Source organism: Tursiops truncatus, chromosome 4 (genome assembly GCF_011762595.2).
Source record: "Tursiops truncatus isolate mTurTru1 chromosome 4, mTurTru1.mat.Y, whole genome shotgun sequence".
Classification (NCBI taxonomy): Eukaryota; Metazoa; Chordata; class Mammalia; order Artiodactyla; family Delphinidae; genus Tursiops; species Tursiops truncatus.
The window spans coordinates 78,252,215-78,273,495 of record NC_047037.1 but is presented as its reverse complement, the minus strand read 5'-3'; the positions used below and the strand labels follow the sequence as shown (position 1 = coordinate 78,273,495).

Below are 21,281 nucleotides of genomic sequence, written 5' to 3'. Positions count from 1 at the left end.
AAAGTCTAAATCACTTCATAATCTCGTCCCTCTTTATCAACTCAATCTTACCCTCTGCTCAAGGCCAATGAGATCATAACTAGATCCCACGTCTCACTCTTCTTGAGTATATTACTTCACTCCCAGTTCTAAGCCACTGATCACACTTAGCATCACTGGAATGTCTCTACCCTCCCTCCCTCCTACATATATTCTACCCATCCTTTAAGTTCCTATTTAACCCCCACCTCTTCAAGGCCATCTCCAGCTGCCCCCACTCACACTAATCTTTTCCAGTATCTAAATTCCTGTAGCACCTAAGAATTATTTTGGAATTTATTATATACTCTATTAGCTTTGTTTTATTTTACAACTATAGTTCAGTGCTGTTATATAAAACACTGCTTTTCAAAAAGCAGCTTATAAAAATCATATATATCACTGGAGATACACACACACACACACACACACACACACACACACACACACACACACACACACACACACACACACACACACACACACACACACACACCCTTGCCCAACTAGCTTACTATAAGTGCCTTTAGAGCAAAATATGAATTTTGTGTCTTTCTATATCACCCACAGGGTTCTCAAAGCCTAGCCAAATTAATAGTTTCACTTGCTAGTTCATCTAATCTCCTTATTTTCTAGACAATGGAGTAGCCAGGGCTTGGTCTCTCACCTCTTTTTAGCTATCTCAATTATCTCTTCCAGTCTCAGGGCTTTAAAGGCTGATGACTCCCAATTTTATATTGCCAGACCAGATCTTTCCTATGTTAATACTCCAGAATCTTCTAGCCAACTGCCTACTTGACAATTCTTCTAATATACATCTCAACTTGACATATCATGAGTAAAATTCCTGATCTTCCTTAAACCTGTTCAACTCATAGCTTCCCTGTCTCAATTATCGACAATTCCACTATTCCAGCCGTGCAGGCCAAAAATTTGAAATCTTGATTCCTCCTTGTCTCTGACCTCACCTTCAATCTGTCAAGAAATACTGTTGGCTCCACCTTCAAAATATTTCCAAGATCCCAGCAACTGCACTGTGAAGCAATTTAATAGAAATGGAAATTTATGTTTATACAAAAAACCTACAGTTGAATGTTCATAGCTGAATTCAGAATAGCTACCAGATGTCTTTCAATGGGCGAATGGATAAACAAATTGTGGTATATACATACTATGGAATGCTAGTTAGTAATAAGAAAAGAGAACCAATTATTGATACATGCAACAACTTTGATGAATCTCCAGAGAATTATGCTGAGCAAATAAAGCCAATCTCAAAAGGTAACACACTGTATATGACTTCATTTATATAGCATTCTTCAAATAACGATATTACAGAAATGGGGAACAGATTACTGATTGTTGCAAGGGGTTAAACTAGAGGTTAGGAGTGGAAAGATGGTGGGGAGACAAATGAGTATGGTTATAAAAGGGCAGTAAGAGGGTCCTTGTGATGGTGGAACTGTTCCATATCTTGACTGTAGTAGTAAATACACAAACCTACACATATAATAAAATTGGGGAGAATTAGAAAATACACACAAACGTACAAAGTAGTAGAAGAAGATGTGGAGATGTCATACAGAGTGAAGTAAGTCAGAAAGAGAAAGACAAATACCGTATGCTAACACATATATATGGAACCTAAGAAAAAAAAAATGTCATGAAGAACCTAAGGGTAAGACAAGAATAAAGCCACAGACATACTAGAGAACGGACTTGAGGATATGGGGAGGGGGAAGGGTGAGCTGTGACAAAGCGAGAGAGAGGCATGGACATATATACACTACCAAATGTAAGGTAGATAGCTAGTGGGAAGCAGCCGCATAGCACAGGGAGATCAGCTCGGTGGTTTGTGACCACCTAGAGGGGTGGGATAGGGAGGGTGGGATAGGGAGGGAGACGCAAGTGGGAAGAGATACGGGAACATATGCATATGTATAACTGATTCACTTTGTTATAAAGCAGAAACTAACACACCATTGTAAAGCAATTATACTCCAATAAAGATGTTAAAAAAAAAGAGCATTAAAAAATGAATAATAAAAGTAAAATATATTTTATTTTTCGTATTCTTAATTGATCTAACATATAACCATTTGTTCAAAATAATAACAGCAACAATGCATTCAGTGATGATATCTTACAGATTAGTGATATTAATGACAGCAACGTCATATGGAATGGAAAGGAGGAACTGGGAATACTCTGCCCTGAGGTACTTTCACTATCAGTGAAGTAGTATAGTGTTAATTGAAAATGGACTTCAAAAAGTAGTAAAATGGGGCTTCCCTGGTGGCGCAGTGGTTGAGAGTCCGCCTGCCAATGCAGGGGACACGGGTTCGTGTTCCGGTTTGGGAAGATCCCACATGCCGCGGAGCGGCTGGGCCCGTGGGCCATGGCCGCTGAGCCTGCGCGTCCGGAGCCTGTGCTCCACAACGGGAGAGGCCGCAACAGTGAGAGGCCCGCGTACCGCAAAAAAAAAAAAAAAAAAAAAAAAAAAAAAGCAGTAAAATGTACATTGTAGACTCAAGTATAACTACTAAATAAAGTTAAAAAGAAAAGTGTAATAGATATGCTAAGAGAGGAGAAAAAACAGAATCCTATAAAATGCTCATTCAAAAACAGAGGAAGCAAAAAACCAGCAAGACAAAATAAAGAACAAGTTCAATGAATAGAAACAGTAACAAATATGGTAAAAATATGATTCAACTATATCAATAATCTCTTTAAACATCAAAGGCCTAAATATACCACACGAAAGACAGAGACTATCAGTGGATTAAAAAAAAAAACACGAAAAAACATTAAAGTTGCACAATGTTATAAATCAATTACATCACAATTTAAAAACATAAAAATAATTTAAAAAATAAGTTTTAAAAAGACCCAACTCTATATAATCTAAAAGAAACCATTTAAAATTCAAAGACACAGATACATTAAAAGTAGGGATGGAAACATCAGGAAAACTACAGACCAGTATCCCTGATAGATACTGATGCAAAAACCCTCAACAAAATACTAGCAAACCAAACTCAAAAGTTCATTGAAAGGATTATATACCTTATAAACATTACCAAGTTTTTTTTTAAACTTGTATACAGCAAAGTGATTCAATTATACATATACACGTATCTATTCTTTTTCAAATTCTTTTCCCATTTAGGTTGTTACATAATATTGAGCAGAGTTCCCTGTGCTATACAGTGGGTCCCTGTTGGTTAACCATTTTATTTATTTATTTTTAAATTGGAGTATAATTGCCTTACAATGTTGTGTTAGTTTCTGCTGTACAATGAAGTGAATCAGCTATATGTATACATATATCCCCTCCCTCCCAGTACCCCCCATCTCACCCATCTAAGTCATCAAAGAGCAACAAGCTGAGCTCCCTGTGCTATACCACAGCTTCCCACTAGCTATTTTACACATGGTAGTGTATTTATGTCAAACCCAATCTCCCAATTCATCCCACCCTCCCCTTCTCCTGCTGTATCCACATGTCCATTCTCTATGTCTGTGTCTCTATTCCTGCCCTGCAAATAGGTTCATCTGTACAATTTTTCTAGATTCTACATATATGCGTTAATATACTATATATTTTTTTCTCATTCTGACTTACTTCACTCTGTATGACAGACTCTAAGTCCGTCTGCATCTCTACAAATGACCCAATTTCATTCCTTTTTATGGCTGAGTAACATTCCATTGTATATATGTACCACATCTTCTTTATCCATTCATCTGTCGATGGACATTTAGGTTGCTTCCATGTCCTGGCTATTGTAAATGGTGCTGCAATGAACATTGGGGTACATGTGTCTTTCTGAATTATGTTTTTCTCAGGTTACATGCCCAGTAGTGGGATTACTGGGTCATGTGGTAGTTCTATTTTTAGTTTTTTAAGGAACCTCCATACTGATCTCCATAGTGGCTCTATCAATTTACATTCCCACCAACAGTGCAAGAGGGTTCTCCTTTCTCCACACCCACTCCATTTTAAATACAGCAGTGTGTACATGTCAATCCCAAACTCCTTAACTATCCCTACCCCTCACCCTTTCCTCTGGTAACCGTAAATTTGCTCTAAGTCTGTTTCTGTTTTGCAGATAAGTTCATTTGTATCATCAGACAAGTTCATTTGTATCATTTCTTTTTAGATTCCACATATAAGCGATATCATGCAATGTATCTTTTTCTCTGTCTGACTTAACTTCACTCAGTATGATAATCTCTAGGTCCACCATGTTGCTACAAATGGCATTATTTCATTCTTTTTAATGGCTTAGTAATATTCTGCTGTATATATGCACCACATCTTCTTTAGCCACTCCTCTGTTGATGGACATTTAGGTTGCTTCCATGTCTTGGCTATTGTAAACAGTGCTGCAATGAACACTGGGGTGCATGTATCCTTTTGGACCATGTTTTTCTGCAGATATATGCCCAGGAGTGTAATGTAAATTGGCACAGCCACTATGGAGAACAGTATGGAGGTTCCTTAAAAAACTAAAAATAGAGCTACCATATGATCCTGTAATCCTACTCCTGGGTATATCTCTGGAGAAATACCAAGTTTTATACCTGGAATGCAAGGGTGGTTCTACATATGGAAATCAATCAATGTAATACATCACATTAGCAACATGAAGGACAAAAATCAAATGACCATCTCAACTGATACAGAAAAAGCATTTAACAAAATTCAACATTCTTTCATGATAAGAATGCTCAACAAACTAGAAATAGAAGAAAACTGCCTCAACATAATAAGTTGTATGTGAAAAGCCCACAGTTAACATCATACTCAATGTCAAAAAACTTAAAGCTTCCCCTCTAAAATCAGGAACAAGGCAAGGATGCCCTCTCTTGCCACTACTATTAAAACAGTGTTTGAAACCCTAACCAGAACATTTACAAAAGAAAAATAATAAAAGACATTCAAATTGGAAAAATAAGTAAAATTATTTCTGTTTACAGATGAGATGATCTTACATGTAGAAAAACCTGAAGAATTAAAAACAAAAAAAACCCACAAAGCCCTGTTAGAAATAAGAAACGATTTCAGCAAAGTTTTAGGATACTAAAACAAAATGAATACAAAAATTGATTGTATTTCTATAAACTAACAATGACCAATCAAAAAAGAAAGCAATCGGGCTTCCCTGGTGGTGCAGTGGTTGAGAATATGCCTGCTGATGCAGGGGACACGGGTTCGTGCCCCAGTCCAGGAAGATCCCACATGCTGCGGAGCGGCTGGGCCCGTGAGCCATGGCTGCTGGGCCTGTGCGTCCGGAGCCTGTGCTCCGCAACGGGAGAGGCCACAACAGTGAGAGGCCTGCGTACCGCAAAAAAAAAAAAAAAAGTAACTTCATTTACTATATATAGCGCCAAAAAGGACAAAATACTTAGGAAAAAACCTAACCAAGGAGGTAAAAGACTTGTACACTGAGAACTATGAAACACTGCCAAAAGAAATCAAAGATAGAAATAAGTGGAAAGACCTCACGCTCATGGACTGGAAGACTTAATAACATTAAAATGTCTGTACCACCCAAAAGTCATCTACAGATTCAATCCAATTCCTATTAAAATCCCAATGGCATCTTTTGCAGTAATAGAAAAACAAAATCCTAAAATCCTATACAGAATCTCAAATACCCCAAAGAGCCAAAACAATCTTGAAAACAGAGGACAAAGTTAGAGGTTTCACACTTCCTGATTTGAAAACAAGCTACAAAGCAACAGGAATCAAGACAGTATGGAACTAGCATAAACACAGATATACAGACTAATGGAACAGAATAGAGAAACTAGAAATAAACCCTTATGTGTATTTTCAACAAGGGTGCCAAGACTACACAATCGGGAAAGGATAATCTCTTAAATGGTGCTGGGAAAACAGGATATTCACAGGCAAAAAAAAAAAAAAAAAAATAAGAGGGACCCTTACCTTACACCATACACAAAAATTAACTCAAAATGGATCAAAGTCCTAAACAGAAGACCACAAAAATCCTAGAAGAAAATATAGGGGAAACACTTCAGGACACGAGCATCGGCAACATATTTGACCTTTGGTGACTAGCTTACTTCACTTAGCATAATGTTTTTGAGGTTCATCCATGTTCTGACAAGTGACAGAATTTCTTTCTTTTGATGACATCAAAAAGCTCAAGTGACTACAGCAAAAAGAGACAAATGGGACTACATCAAACTTTTAAACTTCTGAGTGTTAAAGGAAATTAAAGCATAAGCTAACTTGTATGTGAAATCCTTTTTTTAATTAAAAAAAAGGTCAAACACAGAAAAATAGAGTAGAATTATGGTTACAATGGGTTGGGGTGTGGGTGAAATAGAAAGATGCTGGTTAAAGGGTACACGCCTTCAGTCATGAGACGACATAGTTCTGGGGATCTAATGTACAGCATGGTACCTATAGTTAATAGTACTGTATTGTATACTTGAAATTTGCTAAGAGAGTAGATCTCAAGTGTTCTCACCATGCACATACAAAAAAGGTAATTATGTGAGGTGATGAATATGTTAATTACTTCTTAGGGCAATCATTTCACAATTTATACATATAATAGATTATTACATTGAATACTTTAAATATATGCAGTTTTGTCAATTATACTTCATAAAACTGGGGGGAAAACGTCCAACAAAAAAAACCCTCAAAACAGAAAAAATAGCTATGTAAATCAGTTTAATGTTACATATTTTTTTTATAAAATAAAGGAATGCAGAACAATATACCATACAAAGACTGAGCTAAAGAAAACTGAAGTAGTTACATTAATTTCAGACAAAGAGGACTACACAGCAAGAATAATTATCAGGGATAAAAAGGGACATTACAGACATTACATAATGAAAAAGGGATCAATTCTCCAAAGAGACATAATAATTCTTAAGGTGTATGCACCTAACAACAGAGTCAAAATATTTGAGGCAGAAACTAATGGAATCGGGCTTCCCTGGCGGTGCAGTCGTTGAGAGTCCGCCTGCTGATGCATGGGACACGGCTTCGTGCCCCGGTCCGGGAGGATCCCGCATGCCGCAGAGCGGCTGGGCCCGTGAGACATGGCTGCTGGGTCTGTGCGTCCGGAGCCTGTGCTCCGCAAAGGGAGAGGCCACAACAGTGAGAGGCCCGCGTACCTCAAAAAAACAAAACCAAACAAAAAAAAACTAATGGAATCACAAGGAGGAACAGACAAATCCACTATTATATTTAGAGATTTCAACAACTTTTCATCAGTTATCAGTTATTGATAGATCCAGCAAGCAGAAAATCAATGAAGGACATAGTTAAACTGAACGACACTATTAATCAACTGGATCTAATTAACATATTTACAGAAAATTTTACCCAACAGTTGAATATGTATTTTTCTCAAGCTCATATAGAACATTAGTCAAGATAGACCTAATTCTGGGCCATAAAACATACCCTAGCAAATTAAAAAGAAGAGACATCATACAAGGTATGCTCTCAGACCACAAGGGAATTAAACTAGAAATCAGTAACCGAAAAACAGTCAGAAAAAAAAAAAAAAAAAAAAAACTTGGAGCATAAACAACATACTTCTAAGTACCAACTGGGTCAAAGAAGTCTCAAGAGAAAATAGAAAATATTTTGAGCTAAATCAATATTTGTGGATGCAATGAAGGCAGTGCTTACAGGGAAATTTATAGCAATGATTGCATATATTAAATAAGAAGAAAATCCAAAAGCAATATCTAAGTTTGCAACTTAGAAAAGTAGAAAAAGAACAAATTAAATCCAAAGTAAGCAGAAGAAAAGAAATGTAAATCAGAGATGAAACTGAAAACAGGAAATCAACAGAGAAAAATTAGCAAAATCAAAAGATAGTTCTTTGAAAAGATCAATAAAACTGATAAAAATCTAGCCAGGTTAGCTAAGAAGAGAGAAGACATAAATTACTAATATCAAAAGCAAAAAGATGTCATCATCACAGATCTCATGGACATTAACAGATTAAAGGAATATCATGACAAACTCTGTACTCACAAATTTGATAACATAGATAAAATGGGCCAATTTCTTGAAAAACACAATCTACTAGAACACACACAAGGAGAACTAGATAATCTGAAACGGTCTGTATCTATTAAATAATCTGACATACAATTAATCACCTTCCAAAATAGAAAGCACCACACCCAGATGAGTTCACCGGTGAATTCCACCAATCACTTAAGGAAGAAATTATATCAATTCTCTACAGTCCCTTCCAGAAGACAAAAACAAAGGGAATATATATCCCAACTCATTCTTTGAGACCAGTATTACCCTAATACCAAAAACAGAAGACATTACAAGAAACAAAAGCTACAGACCAATATCTCACATGAACATAAATGCAAAAATCATCAACAAAATATTAGCAAACTGATTCCAACAATGTATAAAAAGAAGTATACACCAAGACCAAGTGGGATTTAGTCCAGGTATGATAAGCTGGTTCAACGTTTAAAATTAATTAATATAATCCAGTCCATCAACTGGCTAAAGAAGAATTATCTGATCATATGTATAGATGTAGAAAACGTATTTGACAAAATCCAACATCCGTCCACGATGAAAAAAAGAAAAAAACAACTCTTAGCAAACTAGGAATAGAGGGGAACATCTTCAACTTGATGAAGAACATCTACAGGGACTTCCCTGGTAGTGCAGTGGTTAAGACTCTGTACTCCCAATGCAGGGGGCCTGGGTTCGATCCCTGGTCAGGGAACTAGATCCCACATGCATGCCGCAACTAAGAGATCGCATGCCACAACTAAGGAGCCTGCCTGCTACAACTAAGACCAGGCGCAACCAAATAAATAAATAAATTTTAAAAAAAAGAACATCTACAAAAAATTCTACAGCTAACTTTATACTTAATGAGGAGAAACTATGTTTTCCTGCTAAGATCAGAAACAAGCCAAGAAAAACTTGAGACTCTCACCACTCCTATTCAAGATTGCATATGCAATAAGACACCCACCCCCCAAGAAAATAAAGGGTATACAAACTTGGAAAGAAGTAAAACTATCTTTGTTCACAGATGACGTGATTGTCCATGTAAAAAATCCCAAGGCATCAAAAACGAAAAACACCCTGGAATTAATAAGGGACTATAGCAAGATTGCTGGATACAAGATTAAGGTACAAAAGTCAAGTGCTTTTTTATATACCAGCAATGAACAATTTACATTTGAAATTAAAAAACAATACAATTTACATTAGTACACAAAAAAAGAAAAAAAAGGAATATTAGGTACAAAGCAAACAAACTATATAAAAGATTTATATGAGGAAAACTATAAAGCTCTGAGGAAAGAAATCAAGGATCTAAATAAATGGAAACATATTTCATGTACATGGAGAGGAGGACTGAATAGTCAAGATGTCAGTTCTTCCTAACATGATCTATAGATTTAATGCAATCCCAATCAAATCCCAGCAAATTATTTTGTGGATATGGAACAGTCAACACAATACTGAAGAAGAGTCAAAAGATTGACACTAACTGACTTCAAGACTTATTATAAAGCTAGAGTAAAAATGGATACGATATTAGAGAAAGAACAAACAAATAGATCACTGGAACAGAACAGAGAGTGCAGAAATAGCCACAGATACAATTAACTGAACTTTGACAAAGGAACAAAGGCATTTAAAAGGAGAAAGGATAGTCTTTTCAACAAATAGTGCTGTAACAACTGAACAGCAAAGAAATGAATCTCGACACCGATCTTACATCTTTCACAAAAATTAACTCAAAATGGATCACATATCTAAGTGTAAAAGGCAAAACTATAAAACACTACAAGATAATATGGGAGAAAATTTAGGTGTCCTTGCATTTGGCAGTGACTTTTTAGATGCAACTCCAAAAGCACAATCCATGAAAGAAAGAAGTTGTAAATTGGACTTTTCACTAAAATTAAAAATTTCTGGTCTAAGACACTAATGAAAAGACAAGTCACAGACTGGGAGAAAAGCACTGTAAAACACTTATATCATAAAGAATTTTTAACTAAAATATACAAAGAACCCTTAAAACTCAATAGAAGAAAACACTCAACCATTAGTAATGGGCAAAAGACTTGAAAAGACACCTCACCAAAGAAGATATAGAAAGAAAAGATGCTCAACATCGTATTTCATCGGGAACTGCAAATTTAAACAACAGTGAGATACTACTGCACTCCTATTAGAATGGCTAAAACCCAAAACACTGATAACACCAAAGGCTGGTAAGGATGCAGAGCAACAGGAACTCTCATCAATGCTGGTGGGAATACAAAATTATTCTGCACAGTCACTTTAGAAGATAATTGGGCAGTTTCTTGAAAAACTGAACCATACTCTTACCATACAATCTAGCAACTGTGCTACTTGGTATTTACCCAAATGACCTGAAAACTTATATCCACACAAAAACCTGCACATGAATGTTTACAGCAACTTTATTCATAACTGCCAAAACCTGGAAGCAACCAAGATGTCCTTCAATAAGCAAATAAAAAAAAACCAACATGTAGTATATGCATATAATTATATTTTTTCAGAGAGAAAAAGAAATGAGCTATCACGCCAAGAAAAGCTATGCAGGCACATTAAATGCATACTGCTAAGTGAAAAAAGTCAATCTGAAAAGGCTATGTATGTACTGTTTGATTCCAAGTATATGACATTCTAGAAGAGGCAAAACTACAGAAACAGTTTTTAAAAAAATCAATGGTTGTCAGGGTTGAGGGGAGGAAGGGAGGGATGAATAGGTGGAGCTCAGGAAATTTTTAGGGCAGTGAAACTATTCTGCATGACACTGTAATGATGGAAACATGTCACTATACATTTGCCAAAGTCCACAGACTATACACCACAAATACTGAACCATAATGCAAACTGTGGACTTTAATTACTACTAATACATCAATATTGCTACGATTGTAACAAATCTACATTAATGCAAAAGGTTGAAAACGGGGGAACTGAGGAGAAGAGTGTATACAGGAACACTGTACTTTCCATTCATTTTTCTGTAAAACTAAAACTGCTCAAAAAATAGTTATCTGTTAAAAAGAGAAAATTTCAAATTAAAAAAAAATTCTAGTGGGTAAAGAAATTCAACAGACAGGGACTTCCCTGGTGTCACAGTGGTTAAGAATCTGCCTGCCAATGCAGGGGACACAGTTTCGAGCCCTGGTCCAGGAAGATCCCACATGCCAGGAAGTAACTAAGCCCGTGCACCACAACTACTGAGCCTGCTCTCTAGAGCCCAAGAGCCACAGCTACTGAAGCCCGCGCACCTAGAGCCCGTGCTCCGTAACAAGAGAAGCCACCACAATGAGAAGCCCACGCACCACAATGAAGAGTAGCCCCCGACTGCCACAACTAGAGAAAGCCCACACGCAGCAACGAATACCCAACGCAGCCAAAAATAATAATTAGTTAATTAATTAAAAAAAAGAAATTCAACAGACATTTCTCCAAAGAACACATACTAATGGCCAATAAAAGATGAAGAGATGCCCATTAGCCACCAGGAAATTTAAATCAAGACAAGATGTATCAGTTTACTCTAAGACAGATACCATCAAAAACCAGATAATAACAAGTATTGGCAATGATGTGGAGAAACTGCAATGTTTATCCAGTGCTTGTGGATTGTAGAATGGTACAGTGGCTTTGGAAAACAAGTTCGCACTTCCTCATAATGTTAAGCACAGAGTCACCATATGACCCACCATACTTCCAAGTATATACCCAAGAGAACTGTTAAAAAAAAAAAAGTCCCCACAAAAACTTGTATGCAAATGTTCAGAGGAGCATCATTCATTATAGCCAAAAAATGAAGACAACTCAGATGTTCATCAATTGACAAATGGATAAACAAAATGTAGCATATCCATAAAATGGAATATTATTCATCCACAAAAAGTACTTAAGTAATGAGACAGTACAATGTGGATGAACCTTGAATACATTATTCCAAGTGAAAGAAGACAGAAACAAAAAGGTCATGTATTATGATTCCATTTATATGAAATGTCCAGAATGGGCAAATCCATAGAGATAGAAAGTAGATTAGTGATTGCCAGGGCCTAGGGGAAGAGGAGGATGAGGAGGGACTATTAATAAGAATTGAATAGGGAACTATTAAAAGAGTTCCTTCTTGAGGTGATGAAAATATTCTAGAATTAGTAGTGACAGTTGCACAACTCTGTGACTATACTGAAACCAGTGTATATACTTTAAAAGGGTGAGAGAGTGTTTACTTTAAAAGGGTGAAATTTATGGTATAGGAATTATATCTCAATAAAACTGTTAATAAAAAAAGAATCAAGCAGCTGACCATCCACAAAAATTGCAAAGCCTTCAGTGAAACTAGTCAAAAGAGCAGATCTAACTCCGGCTACTAAACACTTCTTTGGAACTTACCACAGAAATATAGGAATTTGAAAAGGTATAAACACTAAAGGATAATAAAATTAAAAGAAAAAAAGTGAGAAAACTCAGAAGTGTACTATGCCTCATATTTAAGTTTTATTTTCTTTTTTCTTTTTACCTTTTGACCCCCTTCACCTATTTCTCCCACCTCCTGCCTCTGGCAACCACCAATCTGTTCTCTATATCTACAAGCTTGTTTTTTGTTGTTGCTGCTGTTCATTTTTTAAGATTTCATACATAAGAGAGAGCATATGGCATTTGTGTTATTCTGTCTGACTTATTTCACTTAGCATAATGCCCTCAAGGTCTATCCATGTTGTCACAATGTCAGGATTTCCTTCTCTTTACGGCTGAATAATGTTCCATCATACACACAACACACACACACACACACACACACACACACCACAATTTCTTTATCCATTCATCCACTGATGGGCACTTAGGTTGTTTCCATATCCTAACTATTATAAATAATGCTGCAATGAACATGGGGTACATATATCTTTTCAAGTTAGTTATTTTCATTTTCTATAGATAAATATCCAAAAGTAGAACTGCTGGATCCTATGGTAGTTCTATTTTTAATATTTTGAGGAACCTCCATACTGTTTTCCATAGTGCCTGTACCAATCTACAGTCCCACAAACAGCACACAAATGTTCCCTTTCTCCGCATCCTTGCCAACACTTGTTATTTCTTGTCTTTTTCATAATAGCCATTCTAACAGGTGTGAGGTGATATCTCATTGTGGTTTTAATTTGCCTTTCCCTGATGATTAGTGATGTTGAGCATCTTTTCATGTACTTGTCAGCCATCTGTATGTCTTCTTCAGGAAAATGTCTATTCAGGTCCTGTGCCCATTTTTTAATTGGATTGTTGGGGTTTTTTCTTTATATTAGCCTGTTATCAGACATATGATTTGTGAATATTTTATCCCATTCAGTGGGCTGCCTTTTCATTTTGTTGATGGTTTCCTTTGCTGTGCAGAAGCTTTTTAGTTTGATGTAGTCTCACTTGTTTATTTTTGCTTTTGTTGCCTCTGGTTTTAGTGTCAGATTCAAAAAATCATCACCAAGACCTACATCAAGTAGTTTACCATTTATGTTTTCTTCTAGTTTTATGGTTTCAGGTCTTAAACTCAGGTCTTTAATCCATTTTGAGTTAATTTTTGTGTATGGTATAAGACAGTTGTCAAGTTTCATTCTTTTGCATGTGGCTCTTCAGTTTTCCCAACACCATTTATTGAAAAGGCTGTCCTTTCCTCACTGTATATTCTTGTCTCCTTCACTGTAAATTAATTGACCATGTGTGGGTTTACTCCTGGATTCTCTATTCTGTCCCACTGATCTATGTGTCTGGTTTTATGCTAATACTATATTGCTTTAATTGCTGTAGCTGTGTAATATAGTTTGAAATCATGAAGCATTATATCTCCAGCTTTGTTCTTCTTTCTCAAGAATGCTTTGACTATTTGAGGTTTTTGTGGTTCTATACAAATTTTAGGATTATTTGTTCTATTTCTTTGAAAAATGGCATTGGAATTTTGATAGGGATTGCAGTGAATCCGTAGATTGTTTTGGGTAGTATGGACATTTTAACAATATTGATTCAATCCACAAGCACATAATATCTTTCCATTTATTTGTGTCTTCAACAATTTCTTTCATTAATGTCTTAGAGTTTTCAATATACAGGTCTTTCATTTCCTTGGTCAAATATATTCCTAGGTATTTTATTCTTTTCAGTGCAACTGTTAATGAGATTGTTTTCTTTATTTCTCTTTCTGATAGTTTGTTATTAGTATACAGAAATGCAAGAGATTTGTGTGCACTGATCTGTATCCTGCAACTTTACTGAATTGGTTTATTCTAACAGTTTTTTTTTTTTAATGGAGTCTTTAGGATTTTCCGTATGTAATATTATGTCATCTGCAAACAGTGACAGTTTTATTTCTTCCTTTCCAATTTGGATGCCTTTTACTTCTTTTTCTTGCCTAATTACTCTGGCCGCCTTCTATTAAGTTTTATTTCTCTTTCTCTCAAGCCATTCAAGCCACTGAAAGGCAGAAAGAAGACATTCAGGACCACAATATCATGCCTCCATTTTTTCTCTCTGGAATAATGGAGGCAATAAAACTATATATAATTTTAAAGCAAAATCAATAGGATCCTTACCAATAAACCTTTGTACAGTCTCTGAAAATTCAATTTGAAAAAACATTTTACCAGTCATCCTACATAGGCACTTGGGAAAGTAGCATAAAATAGTCTATATCCTTAGGAAGTTTGGTATGTCAACTATGAAAATGTGCCTCTCAGATATCCCACCGCAGGAAACATTATTGACCAATGGTCCCAGCTGCTGAACTCTCAAAGCTATTCTCTTGTTTGGGGCCAAGCCAAGCTTCTCATGAGCTGTTCCCTGCCAATGACTCAGCATGGCAGACATATTTAATGAAGCTCTTTTCCCAGGAGACACTGGACTCCTCTGATGGTTCAACCTTGCACTGAAAAAAATCCAAAGTAAATAGCAGTTTGTAATACTTCAGAAGCCTAAAATTAAAACCAATAGAACTTAATTATAAGGAGTTTTAAAATTCAGTAAATGTTCTCATAATACATTGTTTCATTTGATTCACACAATATTGGAGTAAAAAGGGAGCACAATACTTATTGAGTTCTTTTTTTTTTTTCTTCTTTTTTTTTTGCGGTACGCGGGCCTCTCCCGTTGCGGAGCACAGGCTCCGGACGCGCAGGCTCAGCGGCTATGGCTCACGGGCCCAGCCGCTCCGCGGCATGTGGGATCTTCCCGGACCGCGGCACGAACCCGTGTCCCCTGCATCGGCAGGCAGACTCTCAACCACTGCGCCACCAGGGAAGTTCCTTATTGAGTTCTTTTATGCACCAAACACTGGACTGGGGCATTGCTGTAGTAACAGCATTCCCATTGTACACATGATGAAATTGAAGCTCATGAAGTTAATGGATATACTTAAGCTTACAAAACTAATAGTGGACCAAGGTCTTATTTCTCCTTTGTTGTCTCCAGAATATCATACAGAAAATAATCATATCCCTAAGGACTGAGCCCAGACATTCTCTCTCCTCACTCTCCAAAATGGTATATATTAAAGTAGGGCTCAAATTCTCTATTCACAACAGAACAACAGTGACACTTCACTTCACCCCCACATCCTAACTACAGAACAAATGAAACTAAGCAGGACACCTGAAACCTATGACTTGGTTCAAAGGAGAACTGAAATTAATAGTTAATGAAGCTAAGATTACTAATTAATTAAAATGTAGCTTACTGATTTTCAAATTGGAAAAGCCAGCCCCAACAACCATCTGTAGCCTTTGGGATTCATTAATCTTCTCCCTGCTCTAATATCAAAGGTCTCCTACATTAGGTACCTAGCTGGACTCTACCCCTAACACCACAATAGCATTTTCTATCACAAGCACTTTCAAACTGGCCAATTGAAGTTGCTTAATTTTAGTTATTTGCCACAGTATGATGGGTCCAGAAGGATAAAAGTATTCAAATTGTAAGTAAAACACTACTGAAATGAAACTTGTTACACCAGAAATTCTTTTAAAAAAAAAAAGGTTCAGTATCTTAGATATAGTTTTCATGACTACAGTACAGGGATAATTACTCTTGTTTTCTTTCTATCTCTGACCATTCTTTCTCTTCTTGTTTTTTCACCACAACAAACTGCCTCTCACTGACACCAGCAGGTTAAGCATGTTGGTTTATGTAATTGTGCAAGAAGATCCTATTCCACCTTTTCCTGAAAATACGTAATTATTTAATGCAAAATACATGATTATTTAATCCTAGGTAGCAGCTATGTAAAAATTACAAATGTGAAACTACAGAATTTTAAGTTGTCAGAAAAAATGCCTATTTTATGATAATCAAGAGAAATGAATCGGTCAATACACCAAATTTTATATTTTTGGAAACAGCTAATATTTAGCAAGGAGAACAAAGAATACCTAAGTTTCACAAAGAAAAGGTGATACACTGGAAAGAACTGAGCCTGGTGTCACACAGCCTGCCACGTTATAGCATTTAGCAGAAAAAAATAAAAAGAAAAACAAAATTATATAATAGCAACAGAAGCAATAAAATAAGCTTAATAAGAAATGTCAAAGCCTATATAAGTAAAACTCCTAAAAGACACAAAAGTAAACTTGAACAAATGGAAAGGCATCTCTTATTCCTGGATAAGGTAATTCAGCATCATGGACAGGTGATTTAACTCCCTAAGTTAGTTTATAAAGTTGATGAAATTCCAATTAAAAATATCAATGAGCCTTTTCATGGAGTTAGTCAAACTGATACCAAAGTTCATCGGGAAAAATAAACATCCAAAAATAGCTAGAAAAACATGAAAAAGAAAAGCTACATGGGTGGATTAGCCCTACCAGACACTGAAATATACTATAGAGCTCTATAATTAAAACAATGTGGTACTGACTTAGATATATGCAAATGACCTAGTAGAACAGAATGGAAAGTCCAGAAATAGACCAAATTACCGTGGAAATTAATATAATTTCCACGGTATAATAACAATAATAATAACAATAGCATATAATATATATAATAACATATAACAATATATGTGTATATATTGTATATAATAACATATAATAACAATATAATAACATAGCATATAATATAATATATGCTATATTATAACATATAATAACAATAGCATCTCAAATCACTGGAACAAACATAGACTTTTTAATAAATGAGATAAATGATTAATGATTTAGGAAGGATAAAATTAGATCAATAACTCATACCGTACATAGGAATAAACTCCACAAACAGGAACAAACTTCAAATGGATCAGGGATCTAACTGTAAAAAGTGAAAACTTACAAGTGCTAGAAAATATGGATGAATTTCTCTTTAACCTGAGGAAAAGGCTTTCTATAAGACTTTATAAGGAAGAGGCTTTCTAATCACAACTAAAATCCAGATATGATAAAAGTGGACATTAAACACATGAAAGGATGTTAAACTACATTCATAAGATTGTAAATTAAAACTACAACGAGATACCATTTCTCACCTATCAGATTGGCAAAAACTGAAAAAGTAAATCAATGCATGTTGTCAAACCTTGTTGGTAAATAGGCATTCATATATTACTAGAGAGAATGCAAATCTGTACAAGCTCTTATGCAGGGGAATTTAGCAATATCACACAAAACTACATATATGTTTATGTTTTCATTCAGCAGCCCTAGTTCTCTTAATTTATTGTGAAGATACACATCTAATAATAAATACCTATGCACAAAGTTTTTCATAACAGCCCCCTTGGAGATTACAAAATATTGAAAAGTAATTCAATATCCATATATAGAAGAATGGTTGGAATCAACTCTGCAATACTATGAAGCTATAAAACGGATGAGAAAAATCTCTGAACTGATATGACTTTCAGGAACTATAGTTAACAGAAAAGGAAAGTACAAAAGAGTATCTCTAATACTACACTTTGTGTAAGAAAGAAAAAAAGAGAACTAGTCTACCCTCTGCGTTCATGGATTCCGCAACCAGGGATTCAGCCAAGCTGGGATCAAAAATATTCAGGGGGGAAAAGCTCTGGAAAGTTCCAAAAATCAAAACTTCAATTTGCCACATCAGCAACTATTTACATAGTATTTAAATTGTATTTACAACTATTCACATAGCATCAACAAGGTATTATAAGTATTCTAGAGATGGTTTAAAGTATATGGGAGGATGAGCTTAGGTTACATGGAAATACCACACCATTTTATATACGGAACTAGAGCATCTGCAGATTTTGGTATCCACTGGGTGTCCTGGAACCAGTCCACTGTGGATACCAAGGGATGATTGTACACTTACTGCTCATTTGTGCAAAAGAAACCCAGAAAAAATAAATCAGAACATAATGAGATTGGCTATCTAGAGGGAGTGAGTGGAAACAAGACAGAGGGAATGACATTTGTGTATCTCTGACTTTTAGAACCACATTAGCGTTTCACAGACTGAAAATATAAATTTTTTTTAAAAAGTCAGAAAGAATGGGGATAAAGTTCTACAAAGGGATACATACAAAAACAGATGAACCAAATTGTATTTCAGTTGAATAACTTAACTATGATAAAGGGAAAAATTAAAATTTTTTTAAAAAGCAAGAAAAAGAAGAACTAACCGAAGTATCTTCTGAACAGAATATACTGGTTTGATACAGCAATGATAAAATATAATAAAGCACTCTGGAGTCAGACTGCTTGGATTCAAATACCTGCCCATCTATCTACTTGCTAACTGTATGACCCTGGACAAGTTAATTTATAATCTCTTTGTGTGTAGTTTTCCTTATCTGAATAATAACAGTACCAATATCACAGGACTAACGGTAAAGCTCCTATAAAACTACTCATGTAAAAGCCTTAGATCACCTGGCATATTTTAAGGATTTGATAAGTATCTGCTATCAGCAACTATTAATTCAAAAACACATTAAGTGTGTGGATATCCTGGAGACACACATAATAAAAATGGAGTCCTTGTCATGAAAAAATTTGGAATTTCCTAGTTTATGAACAATAAGTGTTCAAGGAATCTAGACTAGCAAGACCCATAGGGCTGGCTGGAATCATCTGGGAAATTTCATAAAGGAAGAAACTGACATGGATCTTTATATATGCACACGGTTTAGACAGCAGGAGAATGCAAGTGACAGAAGGGAAACTGAACAAAAGCAGAGAGGCCATAAAAACCAATATATCTCAAAGATAGTGATACATAAGGTTTGTAAAAGCTGAATATCTGGAGATAAGGCAAGACTATAGAAGCTCCCGAATGTACAATTAAAACTGGGCAGGCTTTATTTTCTAGGCTATGAGGAACCCATAGAAGATCTGTGTGTAGGAGAAACAACATGACCAAACTGAACTGTGGGATTATTCTAATGTCGGTATACAGAAAGACTGGAAGTGAGAAGATCAGAGGCAAGAGTCTTACTAGTCATTAAGCCAAATAATGACAAAGGTCTGGCTAGAATAGCAGTGATGAGAAAAGGAAAGAAGGTATAGCTCAACAAGGCAGTTGGCGGGGTGGGGTGGGGGGAATCAACCAAATTTGGTAATCACTGGATATGAGGTATGAGAGAATGAAAGAGCCTGAATGACAGGTAAATGAGAAAACCATTAGAAGGAAAGAGCCACAAGGAATGGGAGCCAATAGAGAGGATTTCCTTTAAGATTGAAAGTTTAAGTTAGAGTTAGATAAGAAACCTTGCCAATATGAAATAACAGTACCTTCAGACTGGGCAACATGGTACTAGTGCTTGGGAGAGAGAGAATTGAAGACAAAAACTTCAGAATTTTTTTTTTAAATCTCTTTAGAAAGTTCAGGACATTCTGGAGCATACAGACACTAGGCTGTGTGCTATTTCAGAGCAGTGATCACCTCTTTTTTTTTTTTAATCCCTCAATGTTTAGCACAGTTCCTAGTACACAGGAGACTCTCAGTAAAATGTTGCAGAGGTGGGAAGAGTAGGGAAGGGAACAGAGTTGCATGGCTTGTTAATGGCAGAGCCTTGATTAGAGCGCAGGCTCACTGATTCTCCACTATACCATAACGTACAGGTGACTCTGACCATCTATGTACAGGACACCCTAAAAAGACGGTGTAAGAAATAAAAATAAGCTGAACTGTGGGGAGTACTGCTTTCTAGGGGCAGATGAAAGGGAGACATAAGAAGATAGCAAAGAAAGGTCAGTTATGGGGGAAAAAAATGATAGTGTTATATCACTGACTCAAAGGAAATTTTTCAAGAGAGGAAGCATAGTCAACTGTACCAAATGATCATATGCTACAGGTAATGTTTCTCTGGTCTCCTACACCAATGACAACCAAGGCAGAGAAAGGTCACATTTTAAAATAGAAATTAAGAAATTTTAATCTACATTTCACAGCATTTTAAATACATATGTCACTCACAGCAGTTCAAAAAAAATACTGCAATCTTCAGTAAATTTTATCTCTACATAATACACAATGCAAAATAAAGTCACTACAGTAGTTGAGCTGAATAAAAATTTGTTCAATAAATGAAATTTAAAGCAAAGAGAAACAACTGAAAAAATAATTATTTACATGTATTGACAGCAACAAAATACATGAAATACTGAAGGTCTTACCTTAAATCTCTTGTCCTGTAATACTTTCTTGATGGCAACCAGCTCTCCTGAATCACAAAGTTTGGCTTGATATACCACACCAAATGACCCATTCCCAATCACTTTAGTGTCTGTATAGCTGACTTCTTGTGGCCTGTCTGGACCCTGCCCAGGAGTTGCCACCACTGTGGTCACCTTGCTGCCATCCTTGTCTCCTAAAAGAAATAAGGGATAGATAAATGAGAACTGTAAAAATTCAACAGAGAAAATTGCCAAAGTATACCAAGTAAACTATATTCTTTACTACAAATTATTTTTAAATGCTCATCTTAGTTTATCACATAGTATTACTTCAACTATTTGTTTCAATTATAAGTAATTATTTTAACCACCATTTATTCAGTCATTCCATAGACCAGACACCATGCTTAGTTTATATATATGACTTCATTTAATGAAAACAACCCCATGAAGTAGACAGAACTGTTCCTATATTAAACATAATGAGAAGAATGTTACGTTTGTTCAGTCAAAAGGCGAATGATGGACCCACCAAAGAATCCTTATCTGTCCAACTCTAAAGGCCCTAATTCTTT

The 21,281-nt window shown here is 35.8% G+C and overlaps 1 protein-coding gene across 8 annotated transcripts in view; it reads right to left on the bottom strand.

The window, feature by feature from the left end:
• Positions 1 to 21,281, bottom strand: part of GSK3B (glycogen synthase kinase 3 beta) — a 201,165-nt gene that overhangs the window by 112,554 nt on the left and 67,330 nt on the right. For all 8 annotated transcript variants that reach the window (XM_019922438.3, XM_019922437.3, XM_019922442.3 and 5 more), the window contains exon 2: positions 20,707 to 20,900. In XM_019922438.3, coding sequence (XP_019777997.1) covers positions 20,707 to 20,900 — 194 coding nt within the window. The remainder of the gene's footprint in view (positions 1 to 20,706; positions 20,901 to 21,281) is intronic.